At 34.7% G+C, this 21,015-nt stretch overlaps 1 protein-coding gene across 1 annotated transcript; it reads left to right on the top strand.

The window, feature by feature from the left end:
- Window positions 1-15,253: 15,253 nt before the first annotated feature.
- Window positions 15,254-20,081, top strand: LOC110379236 (protein sister of odd and bowel). Its single transcript, XM_021338826.3, has 2 exons — window positions 15,254-16,586; window positions 19,136-20,081. The coding sequence occupies exons 1-2, from the start codon at window positions 15,535-15,537 to the stop codon at window positions 19,509-19,511; spliced, it is 1,428 nt and encodes a 475-aa protein (XP_021194501.1). The 5' UTR covers window positions 15,254-15,534; the 3' UTR covers window positions 19,512-20,081.
- The last annotated feature ends 934 nt before the right edge of the window (window positions 20,082-21,015 follow it).

Raw genomic sequence — 21,015 nt, 5'->3', positions numbered from 1 at the left:
ACGCACACCGTAATTTATATTCTAACAATAAGTCTTACGGTGTTTATTGCCGATGACTATGCCAGCCGTGCTGACGAAGATGCGGTAGAAAATTACTTACAAAAAGATACATTATTTAATATCGAATTAAATATTATGAACTTTAAAAGAGATGCGTGTAGGGTTGATATTGTAAGTGATGACGATAATGAAAGAAAGAAAGAAGTTAACGATGGATTGTGTGGTAAGTCGGCACCCTGCTGCCGCGGCCCCCGACCGCGCCTATCACGGACAAGACATCGATTAGTGATCGACTGAATTCAATTGCTTGGCGGGACAAGACGATACCGAATCGAGATCGACCGATCGAGATTTATATTGTTCGGTTTTTCGAAAATTTGCATTTTGAGAGCGTCATGTCAACGACAATGCTGAGTCACCTGACAAATGGAACGCAGTAGATCGTGTCTCTGATATCGAAATGCGTTGACCGTAAGCCCCGTTTTATTATTGTTGTAACGTGATTACTGTCAACCAAGACTGTGGATTTGGTTTTAAAAATCAAATCGTCACTGCACCGTCACTCGATGTGATCAACAATGGTGTCAATTTGTAATCCGTTTTTGGTACGATCTATCCACATCTTAACTTTGTAGTTTTTTTACGAACCTGCATTTTGTGTTGTTGTAGGCATGGGAACCGTATTCATGACTAACGACAACTACTTATCAATCGGATCAAACAATGTTGATATGCCTATAAGCTACACGTTTTACGGTTAAGTATATTAATGGAAAGTTTTGACATTACTTGTCTTAAGTACATTCTTTTAATCTACCTATGTACAATTTATTTCAATGGAAATTTTAAAACTTATCATAGTAAGTGATGAATCTGTAAAATTTTGCAAGACTTTCTTATTTTGGGACCTTGTTTGAATATCCTCATCTATCAGGCTTACTACCTACGGCTTCTTGACTGTATTGCTGACATTCCTTGCCCCTGTGACCTCAGTAGTCATCAATGATGCATGTATTACATCTTCTACGTTTTCAACAACAAAGGTGTACTAAACAATTTATCTATGTTTTGTTAAACGTCCAATATTGGTTGCGTGTAGCTATTTTTGTGTAACACGAAAGTCGAAATCACGCATGCGTCTCACGATCACATGATATTTCATGTTTATTGGTTTAAGTCATGATTTCACCGTATGTGGTGGAAGCAATGACGGCTATACTTAATATAAAATATTAAGAGTTTATTTTGACTGTGGTGAATCGTACATCTTTCTGGCGTAAATATAGTGTTTTATGGGCCAGTAGCGGTAAAGTTTATTGTCTCAGTATATTAAGTATATTTTGAATACCAGCTGTGAAGTATTTCGCTGAATATTTGCTGAAATATGAGGTATTTTGTTTATTGTCAGTCATGTTTAATAAGTTTTTTGTAACATGCGGGTTTTACAATGTTGCGTGTTGATTGTACTTTTGTTTCGATGTCTTCTTCATGTGCACATGTTTTGAATAATTGTATCCATAATATCCTCGTACATTGCTTGCTTTTTTATTCTTCAGATTAATTCAGACGATGAAAATTGACAACAATTTGGAAAAACGTAGAACAGTAGAGCAGAAAAAAAATATGGGACATGATATTATTTTAATAGTTCAAGTAAAAACAAAGAATAACAAAACAAGACAGAGATTAAAAGAAACCAGGTACAAACTAACAATTAATTTGCAAACCAGATTAAAACTTACCCGCAATCATAAAACAACGTAATGCGCAAGTAATTCTCAAAGTCTACAGTTTTACGTTTATTTCGAAGTAATATTTCATTTAAAATAATACATACGCTTATTAAAACAAGGAGTTCATACATTTTGCATTCTCCACACAGTAGGGCTCCCACTGTTAATCTAATAAAGGAATTTGAATAATGCCATTAATAATATCTTGGGTTAAACGTGCTTTAGCGTACTCTTTATACTGTGGCCGATACCATTATGATATTTTAATGATAATAAATCAATGTGATGTGCATGTAATTAATTTTGAAGGAGCTTTTTTGTTTAACGTCTTTTTTGTGTCTATTCTGGAATTTTCTGTCAGTACTCTTTAAGTAAATTGTCTTGTCTCACGTTTATTTCGGTGTTATATTCGGCATTTTTCATATCCTTTGAGCTTTAGGTATATATTCCTTTCTTTTAGACTATGATTATAATATCAGATTTATTAAGGTTCAGTATTAACGGAAAATACATAAAGCACTGTTTTAAGTTGCCTTAAAAAATCAAAAGAAGAAAATAATAAATTACTCAAAACTAAAATTTTTACTGTAGTATTTAAGACACCTTTAGATTATAATCAAATACACGCACTTCGAAATAGTGAGGCATTCCAGTCAATGGGTTTATATATAGCCGGAGTCACAACACACCTGACTGATGACTGAAACAATTCACAACAATTAATGCATTGACACTTCTCGAGCTAAAACCATGTAGATTTCAATCGTAAGTCAACTATAATTACCTTGAAGCAATTGAATAATTTTAAGTAGGAATTGAAACAACACACAGCGATTAAATTAACGAATTCGACCAGCTACATGCTTTGTTTATTCTGCTGTTCAATTTTAGACTTTATTCAGACGTGATAAGTGTGATTTTTGATTGTCGGTGTGGAGTATAAAACTAAATGGGAATGTTGTATATAATTGATTTTGTGCAATCACGCTTACTTGTTTAATAGATTTTGCGTAGGCAACTCGATCTTCTAGACAATTATTAGCTTGAGTGAGGAAGGTTCGGCGTGAGATACGTTTAAGACGTTGGGTTCAAATGGGTTTTAGACCTCTGTGATATAAAGCTAGGCACACTCCTTGCTGCGCTGTTTAATTTTGCTACAGGATTGTCTTATAATATCCTATAGTAAGATCTGTTTCAATATCAAATTAGTGCGAATTTACTGAAATATTTCTAAAACGTTATAATGTTAATGAAGGACAGCATAAAGAAAAAGAAAGAAACACTTTTTGTAAGCTACCTAGTCAATGAGTTTCTTGAATAAGAGGCGCCATATCTTTTCGAATGAACTAATTCCTAAATTAAATTAAATAACTAGAATAATTAAAATAATACCTACTCATGAAATCCATATAACTGATTTCTAACCACTCATCAACAAATACCATTTTTCATACTAACGGAACCCAAATCCTTTACCATTACCTAAAACTTTTTCAACCATTTTTTATCTATCCCCATAATATACCTATATGTTTACCAAGTCTATGGCTATTACAAAACCATTCAACTGACGAGTCGACATGTTTTGATCAAATGACGCGTGCTAATCGCCTTAATTGTTGCCACGGTATAAACGCACACGCAGACCAATCTACGAACGATCTGCGCTTGACTTTATTTTTATTTTTGGTCAGAAAATATGAAATAATATGTGGAGATTTTTTTGGTAAAAAAATGGTTGTGCTTGACTGGTATTTTTAGGTAAATATTGGAGACTGAATATGGAAAATGAAAACTGAATAAAATAAATAGGAATTAAGTAATGGCAGCTGATGTATTGGTTTCTCTTCTGTTTTGGTTTATTGAATAGATGACTAACGACATGTTTTTTATAATTATATTCTAGTAGTTTTATTACTTCACTTCCCTGCTCGATGATCCAAAACGCCGGTTCGCCGCTTCATTTATTTCAAACAAGAATATAAAACTCACTGACTGGCTTGACAAGTAATTAACATTTTTCTCTCCAGCATTAAAGAACAAATCAAATTAATTAACAACGTTAACTCAATTCAATACGAATCAATAAATAAAGGTGCAAAATTGCATCGCTTTTGTAACAAATCGGTGCGCCCGCGCCGATCTCTGTTTACACGCGGAACGAAGCCGCGTTTAATTGCGCAACAAAAACTTACAAATAAGACATTGTGCTAAGTAATTAGATTAGCGCACTGCGTTATTTGTCCGTTTGTCCGTTCGTTCGTTGAGCTCCGAGTGTTCGAGTCGGGAGTCGTATAGAGTGGTTAATACCGAGCAATTTGTAACCGTGTCAATTTGTACGAAAACGGATACTGGTAATTGCATTGCTGGACAGGTAAGGATGTTATTAATGATCCGAGGATGCAAGTAAGTGGGCACTACCAGTTCAATTTGCTGAAGTTATTATAGTGAGAGTTAGTTATTGGTGATTGGGTGGAAAAGTGAGTGTGGTTCTAAATATACATCATTATTACTACTTTGTGAGTGCTATGCTTTGCAGAAATATTCTAAATAACGGTTATAAACACACTTAAAGTTTTGTTTGAAACTGTTTTTGGTAACTTCTAGCCAAACATAATTTCGAGGCTAAAATTAAGCAGGTCAGCCACAAAAAGTCAAACCACTGCTAAGTTAGGGATTTACTAATTTCAAACAATATACTATTTCAAATTAGAAGCATTGCTTATTCACAAATTAGTTGCAACTAAATATTGCCATCACCCATTTCTAAAATTCCAAACACAGTTAGAATTCGCTGTAAACAGCTAAGTTCCTGCAATCCAAAAGAGGTATTATCAGCACTACAAAATCTTAACCCACCGCCGGCGCGGGGTATACTAAATCGTATTTTAATCTATGCGAAACAATGTAATATAAATCTTAGATTGGTTTCACCTGAACTTTGTAATGCAGCAATTATTGAACTACGCTTCTGAGTATTACAGTGTAAATTATTCGTATGGCGTTTATTACTGCGATTAATGTTGCCAATTTAGGGTTAAATAAGTATGTAAATATATCTCTTGAATGCAATGTTATAATGAGCGGTATATTTGCTGGTGTCGTTGAAATATTGGAAGGAATGGAAAATGTATATTTTTAATTGACAAGTTTAGGTTCAGGTGCAGTACCATATTACGGTATAAATTGTTACAAATTACGTTGCACATTTCTATATATTTTGTGAAAAAGAAACTATAAAGCTCCTTTAAAAACAAAACTTCTGGCGCAGTCGGATAAAAATATATGCCGTGTGGAAGTGAAGTGATGATTTCCTTAAATAATAAATGAACTCTACAACAGACCTAAACAAACGATTAAGAGCGCTATTACAAAATCGAATCGCTCAGGTTTAGCTAAATTAGACGATAGCCGGCAGCACTTGCGCGCGTGTGCGTCTAGTGAAATACGCAACGCACACCTGCGGACCGCTACGCGGCACAAACAAACTTGAGACTTTGCCACTTTTTTTCCGAAATAGCTTATTGGTTTTATAGTTTATGAAATATTATTTGTACTGATGAATTTTATAACCTAGAATAGCTCGATTGAGTTACAATAAACAAATAATCGTTTACAATTTTTAAATTATTTAATCGACAAACAAACTTTTCACCATGTTTATCAATTAGGTATAAGTAATTGATTTATAAAAAAACTAAAATCTATAATTCGTCTTCCATGTATTGTATCTTCATTTTCCTGCAACAATAAAAACTAGGAATGTAAATAGTTTATTAAAACAAATATGTCTGTCGCCAGTGACAAAAAATACTTCTCATTTTATTTGTACTTGTATCCGATTGAGTCTGATAATCTGAATTAAATATGTTTTCATTATCCTGCAAGAATCAAAGATATCCAATAATATTATTATGCAACAGCGAAACTAACGACGATGACATTTACGTACATATTTCTATATAACCAACATCAAAATAACATTTTCGCATTAGAATATCATGGGCTAATACTTATGTATATTACATTTGAATCAGATCATTATAACTAATAAATAAATTAAAAACTCACTAGTATCAAAACGTGTTAGATGCGTAGGTTGCGCTATATTTTTCGAACTCCGGCGAGTTTACGCGGCGCAACAGCGAGCGATACGTCCCTCCTCGGTAAGCGCCTGGCGCTGACTAAAGTTGAACACCGCGCGTCACAAGATTTATATTGATTTTTGCATTGCAAACAAAATTATTTTAAAATATTGTTTTACTTTTAAATAGACCAATTTTTTTTTCAAGCTTTATAACAATACCACCTTAATTATTAAATGTTTTTTATTTGAATTTGGATTATACTTTCATAGATAAAAAATATAGTTTCGTACGGAAAATTGTCAGTAACTCTCAGTTTTATAGAATTATTTTTGGTGTAATACTGTATGAATTGTAATAAATTGGTTTAAGCACTTCCAAGTACAAGATATAGTTGTATCTTGAACATTTTTATAAATGGTTAAATTGCTATATCCTCGGAGTACCGAAGCATCAAAAGATACCCAAAAGCAACATTTTATGAAACATCCTTTGCAGAGACAAAGATTTTACTGATGTACGTGGACAAATTAAAATATTTATTTAATACACTTTCAAGATAAATGATCAAACTTTCTGAATCTTATTTTTGTTTTTTTATTGTGACTATATCCAAAGCATCAAAACTCGTATAAAACGTTTAAATTCGCGAAAATTTGTGATAGCCCTCTTAATGAAACCAAGCAAGCACAGAACAGCACACAAATCAATTCCTACAGTTTACTAAAACAGTACAAATATAAATTATCGTCTATAAACACTATAATTGTAAAATTACACTATTTAGACAGAATATAACTCAGAGTTTTGCTCCATAACCTCTCATTACGTGGGAGTGAGCAAGATTTGCGACTCTATAACATTTTTATTTGCCTCATTTCAAATCATTACTAAATTATTAAACACCACCAATTAGTGTTATCTTCTCCAATAATAAATTACTAATTAAAGCCAAATCATTTTCGTTAATGCTCATACTAATAAATTGCGGGCCAAAGACGTAGTGCTGTCGATAAATCCGGATTCCCAAAAGGATATCGATCGAATTTAGTGCTGACAGTAAAAAACATCGATATAAGTGCCTATCGATATTGACGCACGTGCTCCCGTCAAATTTACGAACCGTACATTTTATGGGCAATCCGGTAAGAATTATTGTGTTGTTCTGATGTTGTCTGATTGTCGATGAAATGTTGCGTTTCTTGTCGATAGTTCGGCTAGGTTTTAATTGAAACATTATTTATAGACGTGGTGATAAATAAAAACATTTCACAAAATTGTATCCGTGTCTTACAATTATACGAATTAAATATTTTATTTTTATGATCACTCACTATTTGAGTTACACGAATTTGTTATATTTTTTTATTAAACTTCTACATATGTGTGGATTATACCTACTTTATGAATGATGTAAAGTTATAAATATACAAAAAGGACAAAATTAACTACCAACAGCCAACCACAGTTTAAACAGCCAACCAAGAAAAACACTGCACACCTTTAAAAATTCTAGCCTGCAATGAATGAAAGTCTCTTCGCAGGTTGGGGCAAAGTTTTAATTTTTATAGGTAATAATGCCTGTAGCCACAAAAGATGAAAAAACTAACAGAATGTGTATCTAAAGACGTTGGTCGCTGATGTCATAACGTCATGTCAGATGTTAGTATTTCTTCTGCAAAATCACCGATACAAAATTGAGACTAAAAACCATTCAGTAAATTTTTTTGCTGGACCACCAATTTGTGGATAACCTGTTACAAAATTGTAAGACAAATATTTGGGTAGTCAAGTAATTAATCCAAAAAATCGATAGTTCCATAATTACACATAATTTCCCATCACTACACAGAAATCGTGTGTGGTATAAAAAATACAGTGATTCGAGCTTTTATTTACTCAAATGCAGCTGTAAAATATAAAAAATCGCTTTCCTCCAAAATTTAATTGCCGGCAATGAAATAATTAAATGTGACAATCGTAAAACACTGAAGTCCTCATAAAACATTATAGCCGTGAACAGTGCGAGCATTTTTATCGGTAAAAATGTTTGAGCACGGCTAATTCACGGAATTTAGCCTTTAAAATAATATTTACGCAGGCCCGTATTGTGTAAACACTAAACATTTTGCAATGTGATAGTGTAACATGTTTAATTTATTTTTTAAACATTTTTGGTAACATTAAACTTTTCAGCCTAGTATGGAAAATAATACTTTTCTGTTATTTATCGTTTTATCATATTTCTTATTAGAAACAGGCATTTTTGTCAAGACAGTTTTCTGTTCGAAAATTCTTAATATTATCAACTTCTGTCATAGTATTTTCCTAAAGCTCATTCCAAATTATAAATGTATTTCATACCTATGTAATACGTATTTCACGTGCCATTCAAAATCTTTTATAGTTCAGAATATATCTGGCTAAACTATCTGTAATTGGTAGCAAAGAATGTTGAACTGCCGCCTTAGTTGTGAAATTCTATACGTCGTTAAAAATGACAATAAAATTAGAAGATACAATCATTGTTTTTAATACTTTGTGTCCTTATGTGTTACTGTTGACATAAATTATTATTTTAATTACTCTCCATTTCGGTGGCATAGAAAAACCCACATAGTATCCTTTATAAGAATTTTTAAAATTCAAAAATATACGTGAATACCTACTTATCTTGTGTTGGTTTATGTACGTCCGTTTTCTGACTGAGAGCACGATAAATTAAAATATAAAAATACCAAATTGACTAGCAAAATTAATTCCTTTAATTTTACTACGTATACTTCATACCTAATCTAGGTATATGCTACTATAATTTACTGCGTTCACCTGTTCAGATGACAATCTCAAAGCACATAAACCTAGATAATTTAACTAAACTTCCCAAACCAAAACATTTCCGATGTTACCAAGCGGATATTTTGAATCCAAACGATATTTCGATTCACCAGCTCTTTCTAAACCCATATTACGAAGCAAGAGAGAATATGAACATAAGTACCCAAAGGCTTGGGACTCGAAATATGTAGGAACCGGTTATTTGCAATAATTTAAGCGCATGCAGGTCGGAGGTCGACTTTCAAACCAAAACTTGAGACCTTTGGTTAGATTACGAGTGTTCAGGCTGCAATAGTTGGTGCAAATCTGTTTGTTACTGAGGTTTAGATGAATGCGGTTAAATGTGTTTATTGATTTTGAAATAATGGAGTACAGTGCAGTGTTGAGCCTAGGCGTATAAGTATATAAGTATATGTACAAAATAGGAACTGTTTTTTACACTGTCAATTAAGATGGCCAAAGGATTCTTTTTCAGGAAGATACAATAATGTGTATGTATGAATGATGTGTTTAGCTGTATTTTAAAGGAGTTCTTATCTGCCTTTTTGATAATTTTGTAATACTTCTTACATAACAGGAAAATGTACTTGCTTAAGCCAAAGGTTAGAATTCCCTTAATTCAAATTAAATATACTTTCGCTATAAAAATAAAATAAAGATACAGTTTGACACTTCCTTCATGCATACAGTTGCAATTCTATAATTTAATTCCTCATGTTTTACAAAGATAAATGATTCGACAAAATAAATAAATTACCTGTTAACCAATAGCTGTAACCAACGCAACAATTGACAGACGAAATCTATTTAATTCTAAACAAGAACATTAAGCTAAGACAACCGCGAAATACTAAACGTCAGTCACACCTCATTAGAAGTCTTAGTACATAAGTCAAGGAAACAGACATACAGACACACGATAAATTAGGAACAGAACATCTCTTTCTTAAACAACATATAGAGGTAGAAACATACAGTAAAGTTGTACGAACTAATGTTCGTCCGTATCGAAGCAAGATTAGAGATGCGTGTTCACTTTATCTTTATTCGTATTTATATTGCCTTTTACAGATATTTTGTAGATAGGTTAAGAACTTATTGGTGATGGCTGTTAGACGTATGGAAAGGTTAATAGTTTGTTTAAGAATTTGAATGGGTTTTGCACAATATTAACTTCTTCTTCTTGCAGCTCGGTTTTTGTGAGCATTTGTAAAAATACTTTCTATTCGAACGGGCTATGAACAGCGTAAGGTTTGTAATATTAGCCTAGTTTTGAAAGCACACCTTAACGTCTTCTTGTTGGATTAATTGTTCTTTTATTTTCCCTTTATTGTAACTTCGATTTGCAGATTGGGGAAGATAAATCTGACTGAAACATGGACTGCAAGACGATAGCCTGTATTATGGCAGACTAAACTAAGGAATCGAAATTATTTTAATGTCTCCTATTCAGTCTTTTAAGAAATGGGTAGATAACCTAACGGATACTCCCTATTACAATCAGCAATCAATTTCCTACAGTTATCGAGAGTACAGCCGCACAGCTGTAAGCTGAGCATCGTATCTGAATGCAAATTGAGCGCGTGCGACGAGTGGGCGCGACGCGGCGGTCACGCACGATGCCACGCGTTGCATAACCAATGTGTGGTGGAAGTTATAAGATCATTTTGACTTTGGTCTCCTGAATAATTTTCTGCTGAAACAAAAATTTCGCTATTGATGTGGTTTTTGATGTGAAATTGATCATTCCAAAATTGAACTCATATGTCTACCTAACCCATAGCCTAAGAAGAATGGAAAATTTTAAAATATTTTGCCTTTTTTCATGTGCATTTCTGTTACTAGCCTTTCCCATATATTCATTCAATTATATGGCATTGTTTGGATATTAAATCAGGTGCTCAGATCAAGATGATCAATTACAATAGGTATTCCTACTAGAGTAACAAACCAATGTTCTTCTAAAGGAAACAAACCAACATCAGTTCTCTGTTCCATAAGAGGTCTAAAACTGACACGATAATTGTTCTTCACTTAGACCATCTAATTTACCTCCTATCGCACATAGAGGTCCATCAAGCAACGTGGGCAATAATAGCTAGCTCGTTATGATTAAGCGGATAATTTTGGACGGTACCTGTGAAGTATGGCGACTATTACATGCTGTTAACCCATCGTGTTTGAAGGAATAGCTTTATGGCCCACTGATGGTGTAAAAGTGAATCGTGATTAGATAATGAATGGATTGTTGGTACCTATGGATGTTGGGGCTGGCTAGGTAAGGAGTATGAGATGTTTATGACTGTTGATGATTTAGTCCATGGTGCAATGGGCAGTGATGGAGGTAAAGTTTTGTCCAGAGCAAAATAATGACCCATGACAGATACACACACAACAAAACATAGTAAAAGTGTTTATCTACTTATGTATGTATAATTAGCCCATTACCCACATGAGATATTCTTCATCTAAGAGATTATCTTCGTCAAACACAAACCCAATAGTCCCTATTTTATTAAATAGACCATTTAAAATAGAGACTGTTGCAGGCTCTTATGAAATCTGAAGCGGTAAGAAACCTGGTGAGAATCAGACACTTCTTCTTGAACAATTTTGTTATGGGTGGGTGCAATCTAGTACGGTTTTATGTCATCAAACATATTCGCGTCTTTTTCAAAAGTATTTCGAAGTAAAAGCAAAACCTCTTGGCGCCGTTACCCTGTCTAATGTCTAAAAACATACCTAGAGGTGTAACATTGACAAAAAAATATATAAAAAGTGTTATCTCCAACCGTATTTCTTGACTCAATCAAAACTCTAGCTGTTTTATCATCATCATGCTATCATACGAGTTATACATATGTTACTTGACCCCTGACCTAATAATAATTTACCTTAAGTACCGCGGTGTAATGGTGTCAATGAGACCTTATGAGGCCATAGACCATAATGACTTCATGTCTGTTATGGTTTTCGTTCCGTTGATTTGATGATAGAAGCTACTCGAATGATATGATAATCCGTCGTTTGGTGACTTCTCTCTGATATCATGCCGTGCTAATGGGTATTCAAAATAAATTGATATATCTACTCAATTATGTTAAAGTATACTTTATTAAGTAAGCGATTAAAATTAAACGTCATTTAATTAAAAATTAAAATTACATTTTTAATTAACGCTATCTTTAGTTTATGGAAGTTAATCTCAGTTGAAAATGGCATTTAAATAATCTAAACATCATTATAACATACATCACATTTCTCTCCAAATTATGGAAATAAAATAAATAGGTATTTAAAATGGAACTCACAACATAGGGCGACCAAATCGATCGCAATAATTTATGGATAGTACCTAATTCAACTAAAATCCACCGAAAAGTGCCAGACACGTTTGGCGAGTCGGTAAATCACGAGATAGCGTGGAGAAAGCCAAAGTACCAACACAATATATAAACTAGTGTGACCACATTGTTTTAGTTTCGGTGGGAGTGACATATGTGGTAATAAAATTGTGATAAACTCAACTTGATATCAGTCCAATCTAAAGATTGATGGCTAAGGAAATTAAGTTATTGATATTGAGTAATGTCCCGCTTCTAACTAAGTTTATGGCCGTATTAGCTTTCCTATTAAATTTTAAGGTGAAAAATTGTTATGGTTTCGAGCTGTCAAAGTCAGTAAAGATTCTGGGGAGTTATTCGAATTAATAATGACGTACACAGAATGACTTGGAAATAATATTATGTAAGGCGAAGCGAAAGTGTGTTGAAACGGGATTTGGTTGAGATGTCAAGATCGTGTCGTTAGATCAACAAGAATACATATTTTCGTATTAAATGACATATTTAATTTTGTGTCATATTATTTCAATTTTTTTATGGTTTCAATAATAATGAGGATGTGATTTATGAGCAAATAGTGTTCCATTCTGTTCAAAATGATGTAGAATAAGCAAAGTGATAGGCCGATAATTTGAAAACGCTATATAATAAAGTGACAAGAAGAAAGGTCGAAATACAGCTCCTCAAGAAACTAGACATTAAAAACTGAAAATCAAAAACACCAAACATCTCATAGAACATTTTCACATCTCATAATCCTAAGTATAGGTACCTACATAGATACGATACTAATACATATATTATGTAGATAGACGTCATTAGAGAGCCAAACCAAAACTTGACCAAAACCCACAGCAAAAAAATAATTCAAGTTAAAACACCTACATTAACAAACCTTCCCGTCTCATAATCTAAGTACATGGACGTATTACTTATAGATAAATTAATTTTATATCTGCAGTGAGTCGTGAGCGCGCTCTGCCCCCGGGCGGCGGCTCCGTGAGAACCGACTCGTGCGCCGACTATCGCGAATTAACGTACGTGGAACGACACGTGTCGTGAACTGGATTATCTTGTGCTTTTGGTGGTTGTACATCTTCATAAGATTCTTTAGGAGTGGTTGGTAGTGTATCTGTAAGAGTAACTAGTGGAACTTCATCAGCTGCTGAATTCTTTGTGGATGCATACACAGCATTTAAAAGAATAGCATGTGGGCTTTGAGTACTTATCTACAACTTCATGAGACTTGATATGGATTAATATTCAAGTTGAAAATCTTGCGGTTTTTGAGAACAATACTGATTTCTTATATAGTGGAATGCAAGCTCTAGTGTCGGAGATGTCTCAAATATGGATGCCCTTTGACATGGATTTATAACGTCAGATGTAACTTATGTATCAACTAATGCTTATCGAGTACTTATATCTAGGCAAAGTGGTTATACCTTAAACTACCAGATACTAATTTACAACTAAAACCAAAAGCACCTTTAGCAACTCCAAATCTTTTATTCCAATAAACCCTACTTCCCAGTTTCTCATGTCAATTGTTGCAATGCAACGCTCTATTGGAGCATGGGCGCTTTGTTTCTGAGCAGTACCCATGACGATGCCTCGATAGTATTGTCCGGTGTTGCAAAACCAGGTGGAGTGATAGACAAGACCTTTGCTAATTATTATTGTCTACCTCTTGGTGTAGGTGAGAATTGAGTTTGTTTGGGAAGCAATTTTACTTTCCTAAAACATATCGTTTAGTTTTTGTTGTGTCTTGTGAGGAAAACTTGTAGTGTCCAAAATAATCATTTTAAGTGGATCAATAAAGGTAAAAAGATGATAGAGGTATCTACTTAGATGATGGAGGTAAAATGCCGGTAAAGGTTACATAAATACCTATTGCAGGCAAGGTAAACGATTTAAGGTATAGTAGAACAAATAAAAGGAAACAGCAATGGTGTCTAAACTTGGGCAGATACTAAAGCCTTCAGGAAATATTAATAAATAACAGCTAGTGCCTTCAATGAGAGGACAGATCGGTTTTGAAGCATCGTACTGGCTGGAAGTAATATGAGGTATAACGATTTTGAAGTGGATTTTTCATGTACGCTTAATAATAATACCTACTTAATTATCGTAGTGAGTAATAATTGCGCATGATTAGTAATATTATTACCTCATTAGGCATTAACACATCAATAACAACTTATAGCGAAGTTGTAAATAGCAACAGACTATAATACGTGCCGTATCTTGAACATAATTTCAAAATAATAATTTCCAACTAGGCTTCATCATGCCTTCTTCATTCTTACTTTTCTGTTTGACATTATCCAACAATTGTCAGTTTTCCAGCAATCAGCATTCACTCAATCAATACATCATTTTTATGCCGTCTCGTTCCTCTATCCATGTAAATTCTTAATTATGAACAAAATCACTACACATATAGAACCTGTTACAATTAATGACCTTAACCCTATCTGAAATTGCACTAACCATAAATTCTCAAAAACCTTAATTCAGTCTTAAAACTTTAAGTACCTCATTATACGATTAGGCTTTAAAGTCTACTTAACATTTTATAGGTCCTTATGACAAATATAAATTTCAGCAATGATAGTAACAGTCAGTTAGACTCGGCCATAACTCATGTATGAATCATAAAACTAGACGAGGTGACAATAAAAGGATATCTAATAAATTCAGCGTCATGAAAGACGTTGGTAATGCTAAGGCTTTATATTTGAAACGCTAATTAACACGTTTAATTACAATTGTTAGTGCATTTTATGTCTACATGGACGATTCTGATTATCTTTTTTTTAAATCTCCCTTTGAGATTTTGTGGAAAGTAAAATAAATGTTCAATGAAGTAAAATTAAAGTAAAACTGTTCCCAGTTTAAAAGGTCGTAAGGTCATATTATTACAAGCAATCGTACTAGTATAACATTTGTAAAGAAGGTTGGACAAATGAGTAATTTGATCTTATTCTTAATTGCATTTGTTTGCATTACTATCTATCAACAAACAAGTACAGGTGGTATTTTGTGAACCGTGTAGTACGGCACTCCACTCAATTATCCCTTTACCGATGCGCGTGACCCACTGACAAAACAAGCGAAGCGATCGCCGCATCACATTGTTTTCCCATAGCCCGAACGATTCCATTCAGAATCTCATTACACTTGAAAGGGGTTACAACAAATCTGGCGCAACGTTTTCTCATGGACGTGTCTGTCGTTAGGGCAGCGTGAGGTGACCATTACTGCGTACAAAGAGTTGCCTAAAATAGAGAGCTTTTGTAAGGCGGGAAGACAGGCGAGGGACGAGGTGGGGGCGGGGCGGTCGCCGGCTGCCCGGCGGCTCAGTCGCGCCGCGCCTCACAGCCGCCTCGCACGCCGCATCACGGAGCGTGCCTCTCGGACAGCGCACGCGCACGCGATACCTCCCCCGCCGCGCCCCCCACACTACACGTGCACAAAATACCAGTGGAAGTCTACAGATGGTATCGGCCCCACATTGAATACAGTTTCACAATGCAAGAACAAAGTTCGTCGAGATCCAGCAAGTCCACGTTAAACTCTTTGGAAAGCGCCATCATCAAGCTGAAGAACAATTTGCAGATACAGGACACCAAAACAACAGACATGAACGGTTTGTTGGCAGCTGACCCACCGTCGCCTCATGCGGATACAAAAACAAATGCAAGTAAGAGCCCTAGTTCTTCTCCATCCACAAACATTAACTTATCAATTGCATCAGCGGCCTTGTTACAAGAAAACATGCTTCAAAGATCACTACAGGGAGTAGTTATATCACTTCAAAATGCAATGATGAATTCATTACAACAAGCAGCATTGTTACCATCAAACTCTGCTGCTGCAGCCGCATTAAATTTACAAGCTTTGGAATCTTATTTGACTCTACAACGTTTGACATCAGTATCGTCGGTAAACAACACAACCCAACCTAACACATCGGAGAATAGTTCATCATCTAAACAAGATATTTTGAGGATAGCGACGGCAAGTGCAAAGATAAGTGAAATAGATGCATCGGAAACATCGAAGGAATTTTCTCCAAAAACACCTGAGGAATACCCACTATCTGACGCCATTGCTGCAGAAGATGTCGATTTATCCGAAGAAGTAGAAGAAGACTTGGCCCTCTTAGATAATGAAGATGAATTCACATTAGAGCAACACTTAGAATCAACATCAAAAGGATACGCGTATAGTTCATCACAGAATCTAGATAACGGATACCCCAGTCTTCTTATGAATGCAATGTATCAACAGCAAATGAATGGAAGTCCATCACAGGCGCCGTTGTCACCGCAAGCCTCGAACTCTTCAAAGTCAACAAACAGCTCAACATCATCGACCGGCAGTAGTGTATCGAATAAACAGAAGACTGGAGCAAGTGGGCCTAGAACGAAGAAACAATTTATTTGCAAATTCTGTAACCGACAGTTCACCAAGTCGTATAACTTACTCATTCATGAAAGGACGCACACAGATGAACGACCATATTCCTGTGACATTTGCGGGAAAGCTTTCCGACGGCAAGACCACCTGAGAGACCACAGGTAAACACAATATCTATAATAATAAGCTCTTACTAACCAATACATATGTTTATAATAGATCATAATAAAGACTAACTTTGACTAATATTTATTACATAATTTCTTTTAGGTCATGCTATCAAGCTCATAATTTTGAATTTATATCTCTCTTCAAGGGGGTTCCACTTAATGGAAACGACAACTACTAATGAATCAATAAAATCTAATCCGTATCTTTCCATGATTTACGTTTCATTAGGCCTTAACAATTTATGTTGTAATCAAACACCTGTTTGTTCCAAAAGTATTTTTTAAGCTTGTGTTCTTAGATAAAACCAAGATCTTTTTATGTTTTCTACGTCAGAAATACCTCACGGTTCAGCCCTCAAATAAGATAAAACAATGTTATAACCGTGTCGAGAAACATTTTAAAGGTTCACGATACCCATTTTTCGATATCAATAAAAGATTTTAGTCATCGGGTTTCAACGCGAAACGTTATGAGAAACTTTTGAATAATGGTGGGGGACGAATAAAAATATTTTAAAACAAAAAGGGTTAAGTATGGACCGAGCAGATGGTATCGACAAGTCTTTCGTCACGCTCGTAAATTATTTCACAAAACCGCCGCTAATCCCACGAGAGACGATGTTTTAATTTTGGCTTTTCATTTTGTTTTCTTCCAGACTCCTTCGCATTCCAAATAAATCTCTGAGCATATCTTTTTTCATATCAAAATATTTATCCTTTTAAAACGTCTCTACAATGCACTCAAATAAGATGTTAGTGACCGTTACAAGAATTCGAATTCCAAACATCACGGATCTCGAACACAATAAATATGATAATAGTGTTACAACAGCTCTCAATCTATTTCTTCACTTATCTCTCGAGATCCCCACCCAAAAAGAACTAAAGGTGTTGAATTTTTACACCTGTCTCTCGGCGATTTCCTCCCAAATCACCGTATCTCTGTGGCAATAAAATAAATTTCGTGTAGACGCCGGAGGGTTAACCCGAGCTCGCTCGGCCCGGCCTGTCGATGTTCAATCGATGTCCGTTGACACGATACATTATAATGGACCCGAGCGGGCCTTCGACGGGTTTTAACAAAGCACGTGGTGATCCTGACGTGAGGATTAATATGGATGACAAAAAATAAAAAAAAAACCCTGGTAAATATTCTCCGCATACAAAATCAAGTTTCGATGTTCGTTTTTTGTGTAGATTGAAAAGGATAATGGACTTAAATTAATTTGTAGCTTGTTTAGTAATTTGAACGTTGATTTTGGTCGCACTAATTTTCTTATTCATGCACGGTTTATTTTCATTAATATCAATTAATTAGTATGGAGAATGTGAATTTCATAGACCATCGGTCTGCATCGCGAGCTTAATTAATCAGTGTTGTCGCGTTGGTTCGAGTTAGGCCTAACGCGGCGCTTGCGCCGGTGTCACAGTACGCTCGAGTGCACGCGCGCCCGGCCCCTCTTAATCACCATCATCATCGCGTGTTTTAATATTGAAATTATTATTTCATTCATCATCTTGTAACTCAACTTTATCGTCACCTATCTAACTAATCCCAACGATTATTACATGTATTACGTTACTTTGAACGGCTCGTAATTTTCTTGCCTCGAGTATGTTTGTTTATATGATACGGAGATAATTTTCTCGAATTGTACCCTTGATCGCTGGTCCGTCGTGCTGTGTTATTATTGATTACACGTTGCTCGGTGTGTTAATTATACGTTGTATAGTTGAATTTAATTTGAAATCAGTTGCTATCAACATTTGTGAGAAATATAAACCATAAGTTTTATTATAATTAAAAGTTGCGACCTCGTAATTATAAACTGTTTTTACTGGGTGTAAATCCAATAATGTATAATTTATAGTTTCTCTATCAGTAATTTTGTTATATTAAATTAATTCGGCTGTTCTGATTATACGATTAAATAAATCCACCTCGTTTGTTACGATGGTGTTTTGCAAATTTGAAGCGAGGGTGTAAATTAATGATATTGGAAATAAAACTGAGTGAGGACTGAAATTTATTACCAATAACCCTGGGGCTCTTGTTTGCTTCCCGGCTGCACCTACAAGGTACAGAACACGCGAGAGGGAATGTTTCGACACCTACAGACAAGATATATTTATTGAGCTTAACTCATCTCAACGACTTGTTATAGATGCATTAGTAGACCATTTAGATGAAGGAAAATTATGATGCTTAAAGGCGGCTCGGTATTATAAATGTATGAAATATTGTCTTTACTGATCTAAATATTATTATTCATCATAACTTAACAATGCAGCAGGTGGTACATTCTATATAAATGTAATATTTAGTACCTACGTTTTATACATATTACAGATCATTAATTGTCAATTCAGATTAATGTTTTTTTTCAATTGGTTATGATATCCTATTTTAGACTCCGTAACGTAAATTGGCTACCAGCAAAAAGTTACAAAGTAATCAGTTTTGCTTTTCCCTTTACGTTCGTACACCTTCGAAATCGAATCAATCATCAACAACTTCTAACAATAAATCTTCCTTACAGGTACATCCATTCGAAGGAAAAGCCATTCAAATGTCTTGAATGTGGCAAGGGCTTCTGTCAGTCAAGAACGTTAGCTGTCCACAAAATCCTTCACATGGAGGAGTCACCCCACAAGTGTCCTGTCTGCAGCCGAAGTTTCAATCAAAGGTCAAATCTGAAGACGCATTTACTGACACACACGGACATAAAGCCATACAACTGTTCGTCATGCGGGAAAGTTTTTAGAAGAAACTGTGACTTGAGACGTCACAGTCTGACACACAACCTCGTTGGAATTTCCTCAGTAAACACATCTCCCAGTGGAAGTAATGGAAAGAGTCCTTTGCTTAATCCCAACTTCCCAATCGACAGTTTAGATACAGAAGATGAGAATTAGTTGTTTTGTTTTTAGTGGCAAATGTGAAAAGACTGATATTTTTACTCCTAAAACGGTGCCTTCTAGTATTAAGACTTAGTTTACTGATGCCACAAAAGCCTTATTTATTAGTTAAGAAAAGAAAATTAATTTTGGTTGCCTAACGGATGTTGCCTTTAGTGTGAAATTAATTACATATTTATGATCTAAATTCCATGTTAATTGTATTTTCTTTTCTTTTATTATTCATTTAGGGAGTGTTAAATAGATTCTATCTTTGTGTTTGGCAGTGGCAATTTTGTGTAGAAATATATTCTTGGAATATCCTTAGGACGTTTGGGTTTTAGTATTATTTAGTTGTATTTGTTTCTTTAAATCCTGTAAATTTTCTGATCTCATTTTGTGTCTGTAAATATAAATTATAGCTAAGTCAATTTGTGCATTCCGTCCACCTTACTGTTTATGTAAAAATGTTTAATGTTTATAAGGGTTGTGTAAAATAAATGTCTTCCTATATTTGGGGATTATGAAGATCGAATGTTATTCGGAATCTTTCTCAAAACTTTTGTATTATCTTGTTTAGATTTTATTTGTAATGTAATTAAATTGATGAATTTGAAAAACTGTTGTTTTTTTTATTTAGCTAAAATACCTTCTTGCCTAGACCAGGTGACTTCCAAAATATAGATGTTAGTAGTCGACCATGGAAGAGGTTCTATGGTGTAAGTAAGTATAATGTCTTCTCTATAATTCAGATAAAACTTGCAATACTCACCTGGCTGCCGTTCGATTCCCACTTCAATAGAGGTGACTTTGAAGCTTACCTTTCATGTGGAAATCCAACAAATAAAATCAATAAAATACAGTAGCACAAGTAAATTTTTTGCCATACAAAATATAACTCACTATCATGTCTAAGCTAGACTGAATATTGTAAATTTTATAGAACCTCTTTTTATTGGTAAGTCAAAAGTGCAACATAGATTTCATACGCTTCTTTCATGATGCTGGATGAATATGACTGATTATCAGTGTTGACATGGAGTATTCACTTCTGGATAAGGACCAATATAGTAAAAAATGACAGATTCTATTGCCGAACTTCGACATCATTTTCTTGATAATTTTGGATCTAATGAGATGAGTTAAAGGGAGTAACAAATCTTTCATAAAATCTTCTTTCATCATCAACATTAAGTAGGATCATCTTTCTGTCTAATCGGTTGTAGTCAAGTACTAGTGCATGGAGTTTAAGAGGATTGGAGTTTAAGTTAGAGCCTACACGATGCCAGTGTTTAAGAAAAACCACACCCTTTGGCAGGACTGGTTATCAGACTTCTGAGAGTTCTCAGAACTTACTTACAGGCGGACCGACTTTAATTTGTCACCTGTCCATCCAGATCAGAACATGCTAAGGGCTGCTTACCTATTAGTCGACTGATCGGCAGTCCCTTGTAATTCGGTATGAAACTCAGCTCACAACAGTGTTTAAAACGACCAATCCGCGTAGAATTGGATGGCCCTA

The sequence above is a fragment of the Helicoverpa armigera genome, chromosome 18 (assembly GCF_030705265.1).
Source record: "Helicoverpa armigera isolate CAAS_96S chromosome 18, ASM3070526v1, whole genome shotgun sequence".
Taxonomy (NCBI): domain Eukaryota; kingdom Metazoa; phylum Arthropoda; class Insecta; order Lepidoptera; family Noctuidae; genus Helicoverpa; species Helicoverpa armigera.
Note: the sequence above shows the minus strand (reverse complement) of the source record. Positions and strands in the feature narration are given on the sequence as shown.